Below are 17518 nucleotides of genomic sequence, written 5' to 3'. Positions count from 1 at the left end.
ATCTTTTTAAAGAAGTCTTTGAGACCATTGGCCCTTATGTTTTAACTATCAATAAGACCTCCTTCTTAGCTGGAAGTGTTCCACTTGATGTTAAACATGCTATTGTCCATCCACTTCTCAAAAAAAGTAACCTTGACGAACCGGTTCTTTCAAATTTTAGACCATTCCCACATAGCAAGCAGGGCTGGCCCAGATCTGGTATCAAGCCTGCACTGCTGGTTGACTTCTGGCATGATAAGACTTATGTCATCCAGATGTGCGCCAGGTCTGGCAATGACACCACTGTTTATGTCATGGCATGCCATATCTGGCCTGATTGTGGTTTGGTGTACACAGAAAACAGGTCTTCCCTGGCTCCGGGATCAAGCTGGCATTTCTGACTGATCGGAGTCATGGCAGGGTGTCTGTCAACCAGATGTGTACCAGGTCTGGCAATGATGGCACTATTTATCTTCCTATTTTCCTATTTTACTTAGAAGACCCAAATGCCATGTTGCAATACTATACTGCTATGGTAGCCAACGTTTCAAATGCAGGTTTGACAGGTTTGTGAGTGTACACTTTATCCAAAACCTATTGACAGTTTACTCATCTTTGCCAGTGGGTGGCTGTAGCTCAGGCAGTAGAGCAGGTCACCTACTGATCGGAAGTTTAGTAGTTCGATTCCTGGCTCCTCCAGTCTGAAAGTCTGTGTATGAATGTAGTTAGGAAGCACTCGGTATAGAGAAAGTGTGTGATTAGGTGAATGGTGGCCCAGATCAGGTTGGCCAGAGGTAATCCACACATGGGCCAGCAGAGGACCACCAGTGTGTCTTCAACTGGCCTTGTGCTGGCCCATGTGCTGGCCCATGTGTGGGACACCACTGGCAAACCAGATCTGGGCCACCAAAGGGCCGTCATTCTTTGCGGTATGTGGGCCATGTGTAAGCACATTGTGTGGGCCTGATCGGGGCCACACCAATTTTGCTATGTGGGTTATTAATTAATTAATTATTGTAAATTTAAATGTTATTAGGAAATGATCAGACAAGAGAGGACTTTCAGGAAACATTGTTGGATGTTCAGTTTCTATTCCATATGTTGAAGATCAAGATCTTCAACATATGTCCACAAAGTCAGTCCACAAAGTCTTGAGTCAGTCCTCTGTACTCCTTGTCGTCCCCATCAGTGATGAGGCCGACTATTGCAGAGTCATCAGAGAACTTCTGCAGGAAGCACTGGGTGGAATTGTGGGAGAAGTCTGCAGTGTAGATGGTGAAGAGGAACGGAGCCAGAACCGTTCCCTGTGGGGCCCCCGTACTGCAGACGACCCTGTCCGACACACAGCCCTGAGTCCTCACATACTGTGGTCGGTCGGTGAGGTAGTCCACTTCCGCAGGCACAAGCATTCTCCACTGCAACCACTGAACATCCAGGGTATGGACATTGAGGCTGTGGACAGCTACAGGTACCTTGGTGTTCATCTGAACAACAGACTGGACTGGACTCATAACTCAGACGCCCTCTACAGGAAAGGGCAGAGCAGGCTGTACCTGCTGCGGAGACTCAGGTCGTTTGGGGTGGAGGGCCCACTCCTGAAGACCTTCTATGACTCTGTGGTGGCTTCTGCTATCTTTTATGGTGTGGTCTGCTGGGGCGGCAGCATCTCTGCTGGGGACAGGAAGAGACTGAACAGGGTGATCCGAAGGGCCAGCTCTGTTCTAGGATGCCCTCTGGACCCAGTGGAGGTGGTGAGTGACAGGAGAATGGCGGCTAAGCTGTCATCCCTGTTGGACAACGTCTCCCACCCCATGCAGCAGACTGTGACAGCACTGAGCAGCTCCTTCAGTGGGAGACTGCGGCACCCACGGTGTGGGACGGAGAGATTTCGCAGGTCTTTCCTCCCCACTGCTGTCAGACTCCACAACAAAGACTTTAACTGAACAAACACACACATCCACACATGTGCAATAACACTAAGTGCAATAATCTTTTCTGGCATCGTTGTATCTTTACTCAGTTGTATATAGCATTCGTATTCTATTTTTATCTTATTGTATATTTTTATTCTATTTTATTCTACTGTATATAGTATATTATTTTATTCTATTCTGTACAGCTGTGTACTGTATTTATTCTTATTGTATTCTAATTTTTGCGTCATAACTTTTGCACTGTCCACTTCCTGCTGTGACAAAACAAATTTCCCACGTGTGGGACTAATAAAGGTTATCTTATCTTATCTTATCTTTAGCATCTACATGGATGTTAAAATCACCCACAATAATTATTTTATCTGAGCTGAACTCCTGGTCTGATTGGGGAGGGGACCAAAGAAAACTACATATACCGTATTTTCACGACCATAAGGCGCACTTAAAAGTCTTAGATTTTCTTCAAAAAGTACGCGCCCTATAGCGCAGTGCGCCCTGTGTGTTGTAAGGAGGACGTAGTAGAGAACACCATGAGAACGCTAAAGGGTGAAGTGTGGGCGTTGATCGTATATACCGGACAATCGCACATACCTGTCTAAAAGGACAGGTATGTGCATTATGTGGAACATCGTTGTTTTAACAACCCTGAAAATGGCAAAGAGACACGCTTATGAAGCACAGTTTAAACTGAAGGCCATCAGCTATGCGGAGGAACATGGAAATCGAGCAGCGGCGAGAGAATTTAAGATTAACGAATCGATGGTTCGCGAATGGAGGAAGCTAGAAAACAAGCTCCGGCAGGTCAAGAAAACGCAGCTGAGTTTCCGCGGACATAAGGCGAGGTGGCCCGAGTTGGAGGAAAGACTCGAGCGGTGGATCATCGAGCAAAGAACGAGCGGGAGAAGCATTTCGACGGTCACCATTCGGCTAAAAGCAGTTTTACTAGCTGAAGAGATGAACATTGAACATTTCCAAGGAGGTCCGTCTTGGTGCTTTCATTTTATGAAATGGTGCCATTTTTCCATCCGGACCAGGACTACGGTAGCGCAGCAACTTCCAGCGGATTATAAGGAAAAGCTGGCCATCTTCCGCTCCTACTGCAGCAAACACATCGGCGACAAAAACATCCAGCCCAGCCACATCACAAACATGGACGAGGTCCCGCTCACTTTTGACATCCCGGTGAGTCACACTGTGGAGAAGAAGGGGACCAGCACGGTAGCGATACGCACAACGGGGTATGAAAAGTCTTCTTTTACTGTTGTGCTTGGCTGCCATGCTAATGGACAGAAACTGCCGCCTATGGTGATTTTTAAGCGAAAGATTTTGCCTAAAGAGAAGTTTCCAGCAGGAATCATCATTAAGGCAAATGAAAAGGGCTGGATGGATGAGGAAATGATGAAAGAGTGGCTGAGGGAGGTGTATGTAAGGAGACCAGGTGGTTTTTTCCACGCATCACCATCGCTCTTAATCTGTGACTCTATGCGTGCCCATCTCACAGCCGATGTGAAAAAACTAGTGAAACAAATGAACTGTGAGCTTGCTGTCATTCCGGGAGGCCTGACAAAGGAACTCCAACCGCTGGACATCGGTGTGAACCGCCCGTTCAAAGTAAGGCTGCGAGCGGCCTGGGAGCGATGGATGACCGATGGAGACCACAGTTTCACCAAGAGTGGAAGGCAGCGCCGGGCGAGTTACGCCACAATTTGCCAATGGATTGTAGATGCTTGGGCTAACATGTCTGCTGGCACTGTTGTTCGAACTTTCGCAAAAGCCGGCATCATTTCCGAGGAGCCGCACGGCACGGAAAGTGACTCTGACAGTGAAGAAAGTGAACCTGGCATGTTTGATGGAGATTTAGCGCAGCTGTTCAATTCAGACACAGAGGATGAGGACTTCGATGGGTTTGATTGATGATAAAAATGTGAGTACCAAACTTTGTTTTGCTCCTGCTTTATTTTTAAATACGCACACTTGTATGCTTGTGTGTTGTTGATGATGACGATTACCGGTAATAGAAATGTGAGTAAGGTACCGAACTTAGGTTTGCTCCCGCTTTATTTTTAAATACGCATATGGTACTTGTATGCGCCCTATAATCCAGTGCGCCTTATGTGTGTGTTAAATACAGTAATGGCACACATAACTGAGACTGCGCCTTTTAGTACAGTGCGCCTTATGGTCGTGAAAATACGGTAAAACGACACTGTTTTGGCAAAGTTGCACGCCGATTCAATATTTATTTTAGTGACCTCTGATTGAAGTAGCTGGGTGTCATTACTGCCGACATGAATTATAATTTTACTCAGTTTACGTTTACCCTTAGCCAGCAGTTTTAAATTTCCCTCAGTGTCACCTGCTCTGGTCCCTGGAAGACAATTGATGGTTGCTGGTGTCTCTAGCTTCACGTCTCAGAACAGAATCACCAATTCCCAGAGTGTGATCCCCAGCAGGTGTGTCGCTGAGTGGGGAAAAGTGGTTAGACACATGAACAGGTTGGTGGTGTACCAGGGGCTTCTGTTTAGGACTATGCTTCCTCCTCACGGTCACCCAGCCATCCTGTTTTCCCGGCTTCTCAAGACAGTCTAGTGCAGCGGTCTCCAACCTTTTTTGCGCCACGGACCGGTTTATTCCCGACAATATTTTCACGGACCGGCCTTTAATGTGTCACGGATAAATACAACAAAATAAAACTAGTACCGGTACCGAAAAAAAAAAATTTATTCATAACGCACGTGAAAAGACCCAGGAAAACCGAGTAAACGATCAAAACGATAACAAAATAATGCTGAAAACCGATAAAAACCCTGAAAACCATACATTTCACACCTGAGCCTCAACTCTCCCCAAACAACTCACGGACCGGTACCGGTCCGAGGCCCGGGGGTTGGGGACCGCTGGTCTAGTGTACCACTACACTGCCTTCGGCTGCACCGGCAACAGGGGCCTGGCTAGCTAAGGGTTTTTCAAGGATGCAAAGCTGAGTGTCCAATTCAGAAGTGAAATTAATTAAATACTGAAAAGTCCCAGATCAAGACCTCAAGTGGTAGAGTGTATTGTTCACTAATCAGAGGGTAGTTCAATCACCCTACGCCTCCTGTCAACACTGAAGTGCTCTTGGACAAGATGCTGAACTGCAAATTGCTCCTGATAGAAGACAAGCACCTCACATGTCCTTGAATGCGGTCCATTAACCATTTACCACTAGAAATAAATATGATGTCTTTGTGAAATACAGAAGGAGTGAACACATATTTTCACCTTGGAAGTATGTAAATATTTGTATTTGGTCCTGACACATCTGCTCTGATTTTGTCTTTCCAACCCTGTGGTCAATGACTGTGCTAAATAACAATAACAGGACTTTAGCGTAATTCACCACTGGCGATTAACCTGTTGTAGAAGGCTCATCTGATAAGAAGGCACTGATTTGAGTTATTACAACAGGCCTGGCTTGTAGGTTAAACTCATTTCCTGCAAGTTAACTTGGAAAAAAAAAATTTCAGTTTAGCCACTAAAAAAAAATGGCCTCAATTTAGATAGCAATCATTTCATTTCATTTGAATTAATTTGGCTCAGCTGGAAGTAAAATTAACCTGTCTATACCACCCAAAGAAATGTGTACACATTCTTTATCAAGGACTTAGCCTCAGTTAATTGATTTGAGCACCCTGCCAAACAATCACATCCTAAACTGTTGCTATTAATTAAAAGAGACCGAGCAAGTTTTGTGATGAAAGAAGGATGCCCTTGTTGTCCAACATTCTTAATACTGACTCTTATGTCTGTGCGTGCATGGAATGACTTGTTTTATAATGAAAGCAAACACAATTTGTATGTCTTTTACACACATTTGAAGGCAATTATGCAAACTCATGAAACAGAGACAGTTTTGGGAAGGCTGTTTATTTAGTAAAGCATCATCCAGTTACGTATAATTTACAAGCAATCACAACCCATGTAGAATTCTCCAATAATCCAACTGCATTGCCTTGTTTAATACTGCAATGCTAAACTCGCTTCTCTGACTCAGGAAAAATGCTTCATGCACTGATTGATGTGTAAAATTAGAGAGGAAGGAAGCAGACCCAACATGTCTGCTGAACTAACCACAGTATATATGTATATATTTACATGTGTGTGTGTGTGTGTGTGTGTGTGTGTGTGTGTGTGTGTGTGTGTGTGTGACAGTTGTCTATTCACTATTAGGGCAAAGCTGAGGTACATATCAATCATAGAAAGGAAGCATATTGATTGAGTGTTGGTGTCACTCAGGTAATGATGAGTGAAAGGACTGAGTGAGCTGAAAGATATGTATATATCTGGATTTATTTTCTTTAAAAAAGCATGTGTGTTAACAGAACCAGTGTAGAAATAAGCAATATTGTTAGATTTTCTTGTACAGTTGCATTCAATACATACAGAATGGAGTTAATAGCTACCTATTGTCCAGCCACAGTGGAGCAGTTAAATAAGAGATGCTTTTTTCTGAAGCAAAATTATAGAAGAATAAAAATAATAATAATAATGACGCTAGCCTTTTTTCTAAATTTGCTGTGGTTATGCTGCAGGTAAACAGTATGTACCGATGTGCACACAGTCACTACGAGAAAGTCAAATCTGTGTTTGGACACCTGGAGGTCAGAAGATTTAAACGGTATATTATGTTGATATAGTTGTTGCTTCTGAGTAGTGCGTAGACCAAATACACAGCTCCCTTCCAGAATACCAAAATCTCAGCCTATGAATAACAACGCAGCACCCAGCCTCCCTCCCTCTCAGTCACTAGTGTGTAGAAAACAAACTGAAGTCTTTGGCTTTGACGCTTCAATTCTCTGACTCTGACTGCCAGTTGTGGAATATCTGAAAAGCACAGTTTGAATTTAACTGCTTATTGCCTACCTTATGCTGTAACAGCATGTGATTGGTGATATGGATAATGTTATTGTTCACCACGGCTTCTGAATTTTGTTGCAAAGGCCTCGATAGGCCAGCTGTGTCGTCTGCTATTTAGACGGCAGGACATCAGTGCTATTTTTTTTTTCAAACATTTTGCATCAGCTGGAACCTCGTTGTGCTTTGATGTGCTTTTATGCTAATGTTTCTGTTTTGCTGGTCATTAACTGAATTCTGTTGGTGCCATTCACACAAATATGTTTAAAAGTAGGGCAAAAACTTTTGATTTTGACATTGTTCACTGACTGCAAAGCAAATTCTTCATTAGGAAAGACTGTCTTTGATTCCCTTTGGCAACACACATAAATGGCTAACAGCTCATTTTGGCTTTCTCGGTGTACTCAGATGGATTGCCTTCAGTGATTCCTAGTTAAATACAGCAAATCTGATTAACGTAATACATAATCTGACATAAGTATCATCTGTGGCTGACAAGAGACCTACATAATTCACTTTGTAATTCCCATCCATAAATGCCACTCTCAGACCATCTTATTTACAAAAATCCACACATTAGACAGTAAGCTGTCTACTGAATGCCAATAATCATAGCTGGCAAACATTTTTTGAAAGGGAGTTCATGACTTTGTAGTTTCAACGGCGTCCTGGAAGGTTGGACATTTGGATGGTGTCCCCTTGTACTCCTGGGTTGTAGTAGGCACCAAACTTCAAGTCCATAGGCTCACTGCTGTCTAATCTGAGAACTGGAAAGTAGACAATATTAAATATTTATAGCATACACCTTGTCTTTTGCAAAAAGAAAAGTACTCTAATAAACTTGTTGAGGTGGAAGATTAAAGAGTAGACCACTGTCAGTGGTCCAATCCTATGTCTTTGACTCCTAGGTTTTCTGTTGTAATGCTTTTATTTCCAGCATAAGGTAACCAAGTACACAAAAAGGAGCAGTCTACTGATTTATTAACACACTACCATTACACAGTGGCTTTGACAGCAAAAACATACCCTAAAAGCAAAGAGCAAGAGCTCTCTTCTTGAGGCTCCATTTTGAAATAACCTTAACAAAAATCAATAACACAAAGCTCTTTTCCTGAATGTGCTGCTATTGTCCCTGCTGAATAATTGTTTTCCTCTGCACCTATAGGAAATCACTACACCTAACTCCGATTAATAAATAAGATAGATCGAAGGTAAGTGGACACACCTAAGACATAAATTACACTTAACCTGAAAATAACTGCATCACAGAGATAATGTCGCAAGCCCTTAAGGATCTGCTGTGAAAATATACTCAGTGTAGCAAGAAGGACAGGTAATAAATCCTAAACAATCTTATGTTGGGTTTATATTACTTGTGTTGTTTTCTGGAGTTGCTTTGCTTGTGCAAACGAAGAGTCTAAGAAGAGAAGGAGCGATTGTAAAGGCCAGGGCTAAAGTGACACTTGGGGCTATACCGCTTACTCAACTTGTGTTGTGTAAGCGATTCTAAAAGTCACCAGTTCCATTTTTTTTTAATCTCATGTACCCCCACAGACCTGTCAGACTGACTTGAAAACCCTTTCATCAATAACACATATAATGGTCAACTTTTGTTTTTTGGTGGACGGGTTGTTGCAATTTTGCTTTTGCTGGGGATTAAATGGTCTGACCTTGAGATGAGTTTGCTGGTCTGTCCACTCCTGGGTAGAATGTGGCAATGTGTTAACACATAAATTATCCACGTTTTTGTAGGTAAGACTACTTCGGTATTAAAAATGTCCCCTAGCTTTTGTTCAGTTATAGTTAGCTCTTTTAACCATTAGCTTGCTATTTTAAATCTGCTGTGTCATAAAACAGACGCTTGTTGTTATTAAAAACATTCCGATATTTGATACCTGTATGAGGCAATGTCACTGACATCAATGACAACACTGAGATCAGTTGAGCACTTGATGTTTCTATCACTGAAATAAATCCCGGGGAAGAAAAACACTGTGTTTGCAAGTTCAAAAACGCTTCTTCAGCCTGAGACTCTCTGGCTCACATGTACAATTGATGACAGTTTACCACACACAGATACAAACACTACATGCAGAACACAACTCTTGCTCCTCGCTTCCAGCGAGGGGTAGCAGTACTAGCAAGGTTATTGGATGATAACAGCCATAGAGGAACAACCACACAGACCCACAGTGTCTGGCTACCTCTTGCCTCTCGCGAGCTCTTTTAATCATTCATTTCTGCACATGAAGCTTGTGGGCTTGTTTGCATTAAGCGCATAATTTACATACATGGGCTGCAAGTAGGCAGTCATATCACGTCACTTTACTGGTGAACTGCCAAGCAGTTTATCAAGTGCTCTACACTCTTCGAGTTATACTGCGCAATACTGAGCGACTGCATTACCAAAGAGGTTTTCTTCCTTTCCATTTTGTAACTCTGCCTTTGTTACCAGGGGAGTTTCTTTTAACAATGTTGGGTGTTGTCAAGAGTATATGTTTTTCAGTTGCCACCCTGTTTCTCTTACATTGTCGTGGGTGTATGGCTTAAGATGGAATGTGACTCATCTGGAAAGTGCAGGTACATTTTCAAGCCGGCCTTCACTAGATGCACTTTGCCAGCTAATCGCCCGTGTAGTCATGAGTCCCACGTGCATATCTGTGTGCACTTTAATGAATTTAACTGGAGATGAAGGAAGGTTATGTACGAGGGCGTGTAGGGGAACTGTGACAACAAAGTGCTGTTTCCCTCTAAGTTCATGGCAGGAAAGCAACAGATTAGAAACTATCATAGTACATGATCCTATTTTGCATGGTGAGGTTACCTTATTATGGGAGGGTTGCCTTATTAAAACAGGATTAGTTATGCACTTGTGTGTGTGTGTGTGTGTGTGTGTGTGTGTGTGTGTGTGTGTGTGTGTGTGTGTGTGTGTGTGTGTGAAAGGGAGAGAGAGTAAGAGAGAGCAGCACCTCTCTCTTTTGTCACTATGTTAAACAGCCAACTTTTTTTTCTTTTTGTAAAGGGGACTGCGGCACTATCCAGCAGCCAGTTACCTTAAATACGAGGGGATAAGTGAGTTATAGTGGCTCATTATGAAGCACTGACAAAGGCATATTTAGCACAGTTTTATCTCAGCACTACATTTCTCGGCATAATTTAATAGTCTGCTGCCAGACGTTTTATTAAATATGAGAGTCTTTCGATAGCTATCAAGTCGGCAGCCCTGATTAAAGCGAACGATCTGTTACTTTATAGCGCGAAGGAACACACATACCTGGCTCGGAAGGATACTCCTCAACCAGCTTCCTGTGAGAGAAGGCCTTCTGTTGTTTCTTCTTCAGGATTACAAAGGCCACCAGTCCCACAAATGTCACAGCCACGGCTGTTCCCAGCACTGCTCCCCAGGCGTTGTGTCGTTTACTGATCTGGGGATCTGTTGCGAAACCTTCGTCTGAGGAGTGAAGGGTTGTGGGGGTGGGAGAGAGTCACAGATAATTTGTCAACAAGAAATTATTTACATCGTTTGGCATCATAATTGTCGACTAATTATGGCTAAAATGTGTTTTTCAAATTGCGTTCAGAGCCGTAACGCATTGCATGGTGATACATCACAATTATTCAGAATTGTATAATTTACGCTGTGATAATTAATGCAATTAACATGCCAAATTCATGATCATTTCTGGAATACATTTGAATATTTTAAGGCAGCAGGTTGTGATCGTAATCTAAATGTGGTGAAATTTGGCTGAATACTTCATGAATAGCATTCAAGTTGTCATTAAATTATATATAACAACTGTTTAAATGGAAACTGTGAAACAATAACTAGCCTATTGACTTTTTGTTGTTGTTGTTGTTTTTTCAAAAAAAATTGGGTTTTATTTGTATATGACATAAATGTTTGCTGCTCTTCTATTTTAATGTATGTGTCCAAGGCAACAGCAGTGGAAAATAATTGTTTTTGAAAGTGATAGAGTCGTCTTCAACATCCTTTGACAGAGAAATACTCGAGTGGTATTTTGTCAGGGCTCACACATAAATAATTCAGTGACTTCGTTCATCTAGAAACGGCTCAATTGACAGACTTGCTAGGATCAATTTACCCGTAATCCAAGGCAGGCTGAACCACAAGACTTGTTTCATTAAGTGTTTTTCTATTCTTGTCATCTTTAGCAGCAAGTTTTTTTGTTTTTTTTTTTACTTTAAAGTAAACATAATGAAACGTATGTGGAAATAAAGATTTTAGCAATTGTTGCTCCTGCTGGGAAATTATTTTTAAGTTAGCTCGCAACCTTTTAAGGTTGGCAAACAAATTGAACTGCAAGTTATCAGTTTTTTCTTAAATTTTCTCTCATGTCATCTCATGATGACAAAAATGTACAAACACAGGCAAATAAAGTTAGTCTAAAATTGTGTAGAGAGTTGTTCACAGTTTTACTGAATGGACGGTATCGTAGATCAACGACTACGAACTGGACTGCTCTGAAATTTGGCACAGATACACGTCGTGTTCTCTTTAGGATGAATCTGGAAACCTTGAAAAAGCTCAGTATTTTTCTAGGATATCCTTAAAAGCTACCCATGTCATCCACCCCATTATTAGGTAATTCCCACAGGCATTTCCCACACAGAGTTACTAACAGGTCTGTATGGATTGTAGCTGAGTAAGTGAGGTGATTAGCTAATTGTCAGTTAGTGTCAGAGAAAGCTAAGGTGCCTTGTGGGATCTTACATATAGACTGTTTATCTGTACTCTGTGCTTTTCTACAGTTTCTGTGCACATGCTGTTCCTGTCATGATAACTATGGAGCTTTTTTTTATCATTTTGTGCTGCCCACAATTTCACATCTGTTTTCCTGCTGCCTATTGCCATCATCTGTTAGTGTTATGTCCTACTGTCCCATCTGTCCACGAGCTGTGTCATTTTAATCCCCACTGCACCAGCTCTGCAAAGGTTTTGTTTTTTGTACTGTGGTCTTCTATTAGCTTACGCACTGATTAAGAAATATAAATTTCCTTTCCAGTCTTATCTTCCTGATCTGGTGGTCAACACCAAAGTCCAGTCTCACGCCCTTGCACAAGTATCTCTGACCTCAGTCCCTCGCTTTCTCTTTCAAGTTTTTTCCCCCCTAAAACAGGGTTTCATTGTTCGGCTGAGAAGGTGGTTGTAATAGACTCCTTTGCTCATAGCAGCCACCTCGATAGGACTTGAAACCCAATCCAACCTTTGCTTTTAAAAAAAAGGTGTATTTGTCCTCTTCCAGTGGGAAAATAGATGCTGGCAAATATGGCCCAGGAAAGGGATGTAAAAAAGCAATTTGTTAAACATATGACATGATAATATTTTCCTCATGAGCACCGAGCATATATAGAGGTCATCGCTAAGTAGTTTTAAATCCTCCTTTGCCGCCTCATGGATCTTATTCTGATGCCTCAACCCGCATTAATTAAGTCAAGTCAAAATCTTCTAAAACTTTCACACAGACAGCATATTCTCCGACTGTCCATCTGCCTTTTGCCTTCAGGATCAGACACACAAATGTGGACCAGATTCTGTTACGCAGACTGCACCAGTACCTGTATCGGAGCTGCCCGCTAAGCCCGCGCTTTTGTCAGTCTTGTTGACCTTCTCAGGCGTGTTTGGAGCAGCAGCAGTTGTAGTCTCCGGGACATCGGGAAGAAACACCGTTGTAGGTGAAGATGTGGTGGTTGTCGCGTTCATCCCTGGCACCGCTTTTGTGGTCAGAGTTGTTGTGCTGGTTGTTGTGTGCTCTTCTGTAGTGTTGGTCTCTGGAACTGAGGTTTGTGACTCTAAATCTGTGCGATTAGAGTAATCTGGGAAGCTGGTGGAGTTTCGCGGGGTCAGCGTTTTATTAAATTCCCCTTCAGTTTCCGTCATGTTGATCTGGCTTGTGTTTGTGGGATCTGTGGTTGTGGTCGGCGGCAGCTCGGTTAGCTCGATCGTACCGTTTTGAACTTCAGGACTCAGGGTCGTGGTGGTAACATTCTGATCCTCCCATTTCTCATTTCCACTGTTTTCCTCTTCTCCTGAATATGGTACCATTGAGCCAGATGCTGTCCCACTGTAGTCATTATTTGACTCTGTAACATCAGCTCCCTCATCATTTCCTTTAGTAACCGTAGCATTCTCACTTCCTTGTGGAATTTTGCCTCGTGCACGCAACCAACTCTTATCAATCGTTCTCCCTGGAGAGTCTGTTGTATATTGGAGTGATGCCAGGTGGAATGCTTGGACAAGCAGGAGAAGGAGCAGAAGTCTCATTTTCCCTTTTGTTGTTACTCTGAAACACATGAAAAAACATACGCATTATTTGACTTCTTTAAATACAAATTGTTAATTTAAAAACATAAATGATAAAATAATAATAATAATCGTCTGTAACGATTGTAGCATATGTATGTATATATGTCTGTACAAGAAAGCTAATCAGAGATTATTCTTAACAGGATGTTAAGGGCCTTTGGAGTTAGCCACAACTAACTATGTCAGCTTAATTGAAAGTATCCTTAGTAACTACTCAGTAACTCAAATACCATATGATATGACAACCTGCCCGTGGCAATAAGGAGGAGGCTGAACAGAATTTGTTAGTGTCTGGAAAAAGTATTAGTCAATAAGAAATGTCATTGGATGAGCTGTATTGACAGGCTGTCTTAAGGAAAGCCCAGTCTGCTGTTGTTGTCCAAAAACAATGAAGACAACTTCAATATTTCTACATTTGGTTGAGAGTATACCTTAATACTGACACTAACTTCAGCTCACTCCATCATGTGATGTCACTGCCAAGCTCAGTGGTTTGTTTGTTTGTTTGGTTGGTTGTTTGTTTGGTTGGTTGTTTGTTTGGTTGTTTGTTTGGTTGGTTGTTTGGTTGTTTGTTTGGTTGGTTGTTTGGTTGTTTGGTTGTTTTTTGAGGGCTGCATAACTTCTTTTAGAAGACTCATTTTGTTCATCTATTTTTGGAATTTTTATTTTCATTTTGTCGCAGATTTATTCATCGAGGTCACCTTCGTGCGAGTTGCTTCTTTAAGGTCATCTTCCTCACTTCTTTGAAAGCTGCTGATTGCACCACGTGCCCGTGACCACCTCCAGCAGATAAATATCCATCGTCAAGAAACATTGAAACCCGACTTTTAAAGTTAAAGTTACTTTGCAATCTGCTTTTTACACGATCAAAACTCAGCTGCAACATTTATCCATTTTGCATTGTAAAATTTCCCAAAAGGGCATCAAAGCTAACGATAGCCGAGCAAACCTGCCCCTCTAAAAAGAGTGTGGATGTGATATTAACATTAATATACCATGGGCTATTTTTATAATTAGAAAAAGATGCATGACATTTACATTGCATTGTTCCTAACCTAACCAGTGATAATTTTAATTAATATTGTGGATTATAACAATTACAAGTCCTCGTTTTCCCAGTTCTACACTTGTACTTTACCAGAGTTTTGTTAAATTGCACATTGACAGACATGTTCCCGACGGGCTGTTTATTTTTGTTGCTTTAATGTGGTTTTTTTTTTTTTTCTTCAAAACATAGGGAGATTGGAGGTTAGGCACAAAATGAATTTTTGATTCAAATAAAAGCTAAAGGATGAAAAACAGCTTTTCTGTTATTTCCTTCCCCCCCTGTTTTCTTTGAGCGTCTGAAAAGTCTGTTTACCACCTGCTGAGTATAAGCACCATCAGGAAGGACCCACAGGTGCTAAATGTGTGTTCATCACAGCCTTCAAAGTCCGCCTGGCCACACTGGAAGACTCAAAAACAACAAAACATCTCCAGCCTGATTTTTTTTCTTCCCCGCATTTTCCAAAATGCAACCAAAACACCTGCTTGAGGGGTGAAGGTCAGCTTCACTGACATGAGTCATAATAAAAATCCTTGAATTCCACGCCACCACCTGACTTTCAGAGAGCTGCTCAACGGACACATTCGGGAGCTTGTTGGCAAATTTCTAAGCAGTCATCCCCTACGATGTCTGCATAGCCCCGACACAATCTCTGGTGAGATCTGTGGCTTTTTGACAGTGTGAATTGTGCGAGTGCCCTGTGAGCTATGTGTTCTCCCCTCGGCTTCACTCCAGTACACAAATGACTGCAAATCCCTACAGGGCACTCTTGCTGTGAGTCACTTTGTTGATCAGTTGCTTTGTTCTAAATTCATGCTTGTTATAATCAGCACGAGAGGCTCAGTGTACAGTGTGTAACATTGGCGCCTGGAGCAACAGAGGCTTCACTTGCAAATCTGGGAATTTCACATTTCCGGTTTTACCTGTTTTGACATGTTCAACAAAGGTGCTAAAAACATCAAGGAAGTACTTTGTTTTTAGCTCATCGGGATTGATAATCTGGCAAAAAGGAAAACCCAAGCGTGTATATTCGTTATGTTTTGAATACAGTTTGTATTTCCTTGAAACTGCTGATGTTAGCTTTAAAATAGCACTGCTCAGTTGTTTTGACTGACAACTCACAATCAGCCAGGGATTGTTCAATCGCTGGTTAGCTTTTCGACAAGCTTGTTATCATCCGACGACTTTGTTTTCGTGCTGGTCTTTTTTTGTTTTCCGAGAAACAAATGGGCGGGGGGGGGGACGTGTGTGTTTTGCTTTTTCAGCCTGCCGCAGGATCAATCGGGCTCGTTCGTGTTCGCCGATCGTGCAACACACACAAAAAAATGTTTCAGTCCAGCAGCAGAATGGCGGGAACAAGTTCGAGCTCATAACACTGCAGCGGTGGAAAATAACAAAGTGGCGCTTTTAAGTGACACACTAATGCACCTCCTGCCTCTCCCGTCGCTTGATGGATTTTGGAATACTGTGTGAACTTTTCATCCTTCCTCTTTCTCCCCACATTTCCCGTCTCGCGTCTTCACAGTACACCATCAATTTTAAGACAACAGCTCTCAACTGAGCACTCTGTGGAGGATAAAAGTCTAATTACGCTGCAGGCATCTTGAGAAGCTCGTGTAAAGGAAACCAGTTAATCTGGAACCAGTTTTACAAGCAGCTCAGCAGCGTCACTGTTGTGTTTTGTTGTTTGATTGTTCAATGTTCAAATGAGCACACAATCAGCATGGAAGTAGTTTCTCTATAATGCAAAGACCAGAGTATTATTGGTGATTGTCAACTCGCTTTAAAAACACATAGAAAAACATTGTGCAGCTGACCTGTTCAGACACAGACTCTACCACCATCTTTGGATGGCACATGTGGGCTGTGCAATTTCAAACCAGCTATGCCCACTTTGATCCTGTGACACAGTGCATAGCTATGAACAACAACTACTCTGAACCATTAAGAAAAAAAGAAATTACAGCAGCGAGCTGCGCCCAGAGAATATTTTGACCCGCCAACTAGTCTTCGCGCAGCAGCAAGTTCACGGCAACGGGGAGAGAATTTTGCTTCTGACCCTTCGCACTCAGAGAAGCCATCTGTTGAAAAGAGCTCCCACTATGCCAGTCTGTCAGAGCGCAAGCTATCATCTCAACAGCTCAGTCAGCCGTGCCTTCATCAACATCACACAGACACACTCACGCAGGCTGAAAGGGACGCTAATGTGATTCCTGTAAACACCTGGCGACAGCGTATCCTTCTTAATTATCTGACATTTTAGCTGTCTGAAGTTATTATCACCCCTCAATATACTGTAATTTATTTTACATTCATGTGGAACGCAACCTCTGCGTACAGCAGAAGTTTCAAGCTGTGTTTCTACTCCTGGTTAAGAGCAGTTGAACTCTTAACCAACTCTCAGCCCTACCCAACAGTGTATGAAGAAAAGAAAATTCTCTTTGTTGACTCTGCTTATTAATGCATTTGTGTGGTTAGGCCATATTTTGATTGATTTTTTTTAATCTTAAAGTGTGCGTACTGTGGATTAAAAGATCTCAATAGTTCATCCATCCCAGTTTTTAAATGTACAAAACATCGCTCTAAGGCTCTTAACTGTAAAAACTGGCAACCACTTATTCCCCTGCCTAGGTTATATAAAGTCTTAAAGTATGTATGTCACTCGTTGTGACGTTGTGGCACCTAGCAACCAACTTGTTTTCTTACTTTCATGTTGAAAACAAAAGCTCTTCAGTTTTTGAATCTTCTATTTTTACACTTTCAAAATAAGAAGCAGTGACAAAACCTGCGGGGTACGGCCAATTGTTAAGTGTAACTGTAAATGTTACAGCTACCAAATCAAATATCATCAAACACAATGCCGCTGTGAAAACAAAAAGTGGAATGAAGATAGGGGGTTTGTGAATATTCATAAAAAAATAACAGTAAATATGGTCCTGAAAAGCATATTCCCGACAGCTTTTAGCCTCACACGTTTGCTGTGAATTGGAAAGACAAAAATATAAAAAAATAAATAAATAAATAAAACCCTCCCTCAGTAAATCCTTACCTTATTCTTAGGCTATATCAGATGAGAACAGGTGCACAGGCAACAAAATCTCTTCACTCAGCTGCCAACATGTGAGAGTGAATCAGCAGTCGGCTTGGAGAGAGAAGGAAGAGAAGGAGGGAGGGAGGAGGGCCCGACAGAGTGGCATTCAGGGAAGAACCTGTTCAACCTGCTTCTTCACCTGCCAGCAGCAGAAACACGCCCTGAACCGCATCCAGTTGCATGCCGTGAAAAGGCCATGAAGGACGGGGATGAAAATGAATTGGTGTACGAGTAAAGAGGGTTGGGGG

The 17518-nt window shown here is 42.1% G+C and overlaps 1 protein-coding gene across 2 annotated transcripts; it reads right to left on the bottom strand.

The window, feature by feature from the left end:
* Positions 1-5813: 5813 nt before the first annotated feature.
* LOC146583648 (uncharacterized) lies at positions 5814-17344 on the bottom strand. 2 transcript variants are annotated; one of them, XM_085275660.1, is made up of 4 exons: positions 17229-17344; positions 12387-13111; positions 10081-10257; positions 5814-7573 (listed from the first exon to the last, which is right to left on the bottom strand). In XM_085275660.1, exons 2-4 carry the CDS (start codon positions 13090-13092, stop codon positions 7464-7466), a joined length of 993 nt encoding a protein of 330 aa, XP_085131786.1. In that variant the 5' UTR covers positions 13093-13111; positions 17229-17344; the 3' UTR covers positions 5814-7463. The 2 variants fall into 2 exon arrangements, with proteins under 2 accessions (XP_085131786.1, XP_085131793.1); XM_085275667.1 differs by having other exon boundaries at positions 12387-13097; positions 17229-17292.
* Positions 17345-17518: the final 174 nt, after the last annotated feature.

This window comes from Mchenga conophoros, linkage group LG1 (genome assembly GCF_057382185.1).
Source record: "Mchenga conophoros isolate Kocher_MC1m ecotype Shallow Benthic linkage group LG1, M_conophoros_male_GT1.1, whole genome shotgun sequence".
In the NCBI taxonomy this organism is placed as follows: Eukaryota; Metazoa; Chordata; class Actinopteri; order Cichliformes; family Cichlidae; genus Mchenga; species Mchenga conophoros.
This window is presented reverse-complemented; position numbering and strand designations above follow the sequence as displayed.

What these genes read in the sequence shown, in the direction of transcription:
- LOC146583648 (XM_085275660.1), bottom strand. Translation starts at nt 13,092, where the DNA reads ATGAGACTTCTGCTCCTTCTCCTGCTTGTCCAAGCATTCCACCTGGCA. An exon ending in AGCGGGCAGCTCCGATACAG is followed by an intron (nt 10,258 to 12,386) that starts GTACTGGTGCAG and finishes TTCACTCCTCAG; the next exon opens with ACGAAGGTTTCGCAACAGAT. An exon ending in GGAGTATCCTTCCGAGCCAG is followed by an intron (nt 7,574 to 10,080) that starts GTATGTGTGTTC and finishes TCTACTTTCCAG; the next exon opens with TTCTCAGATTAGACAGCAGT.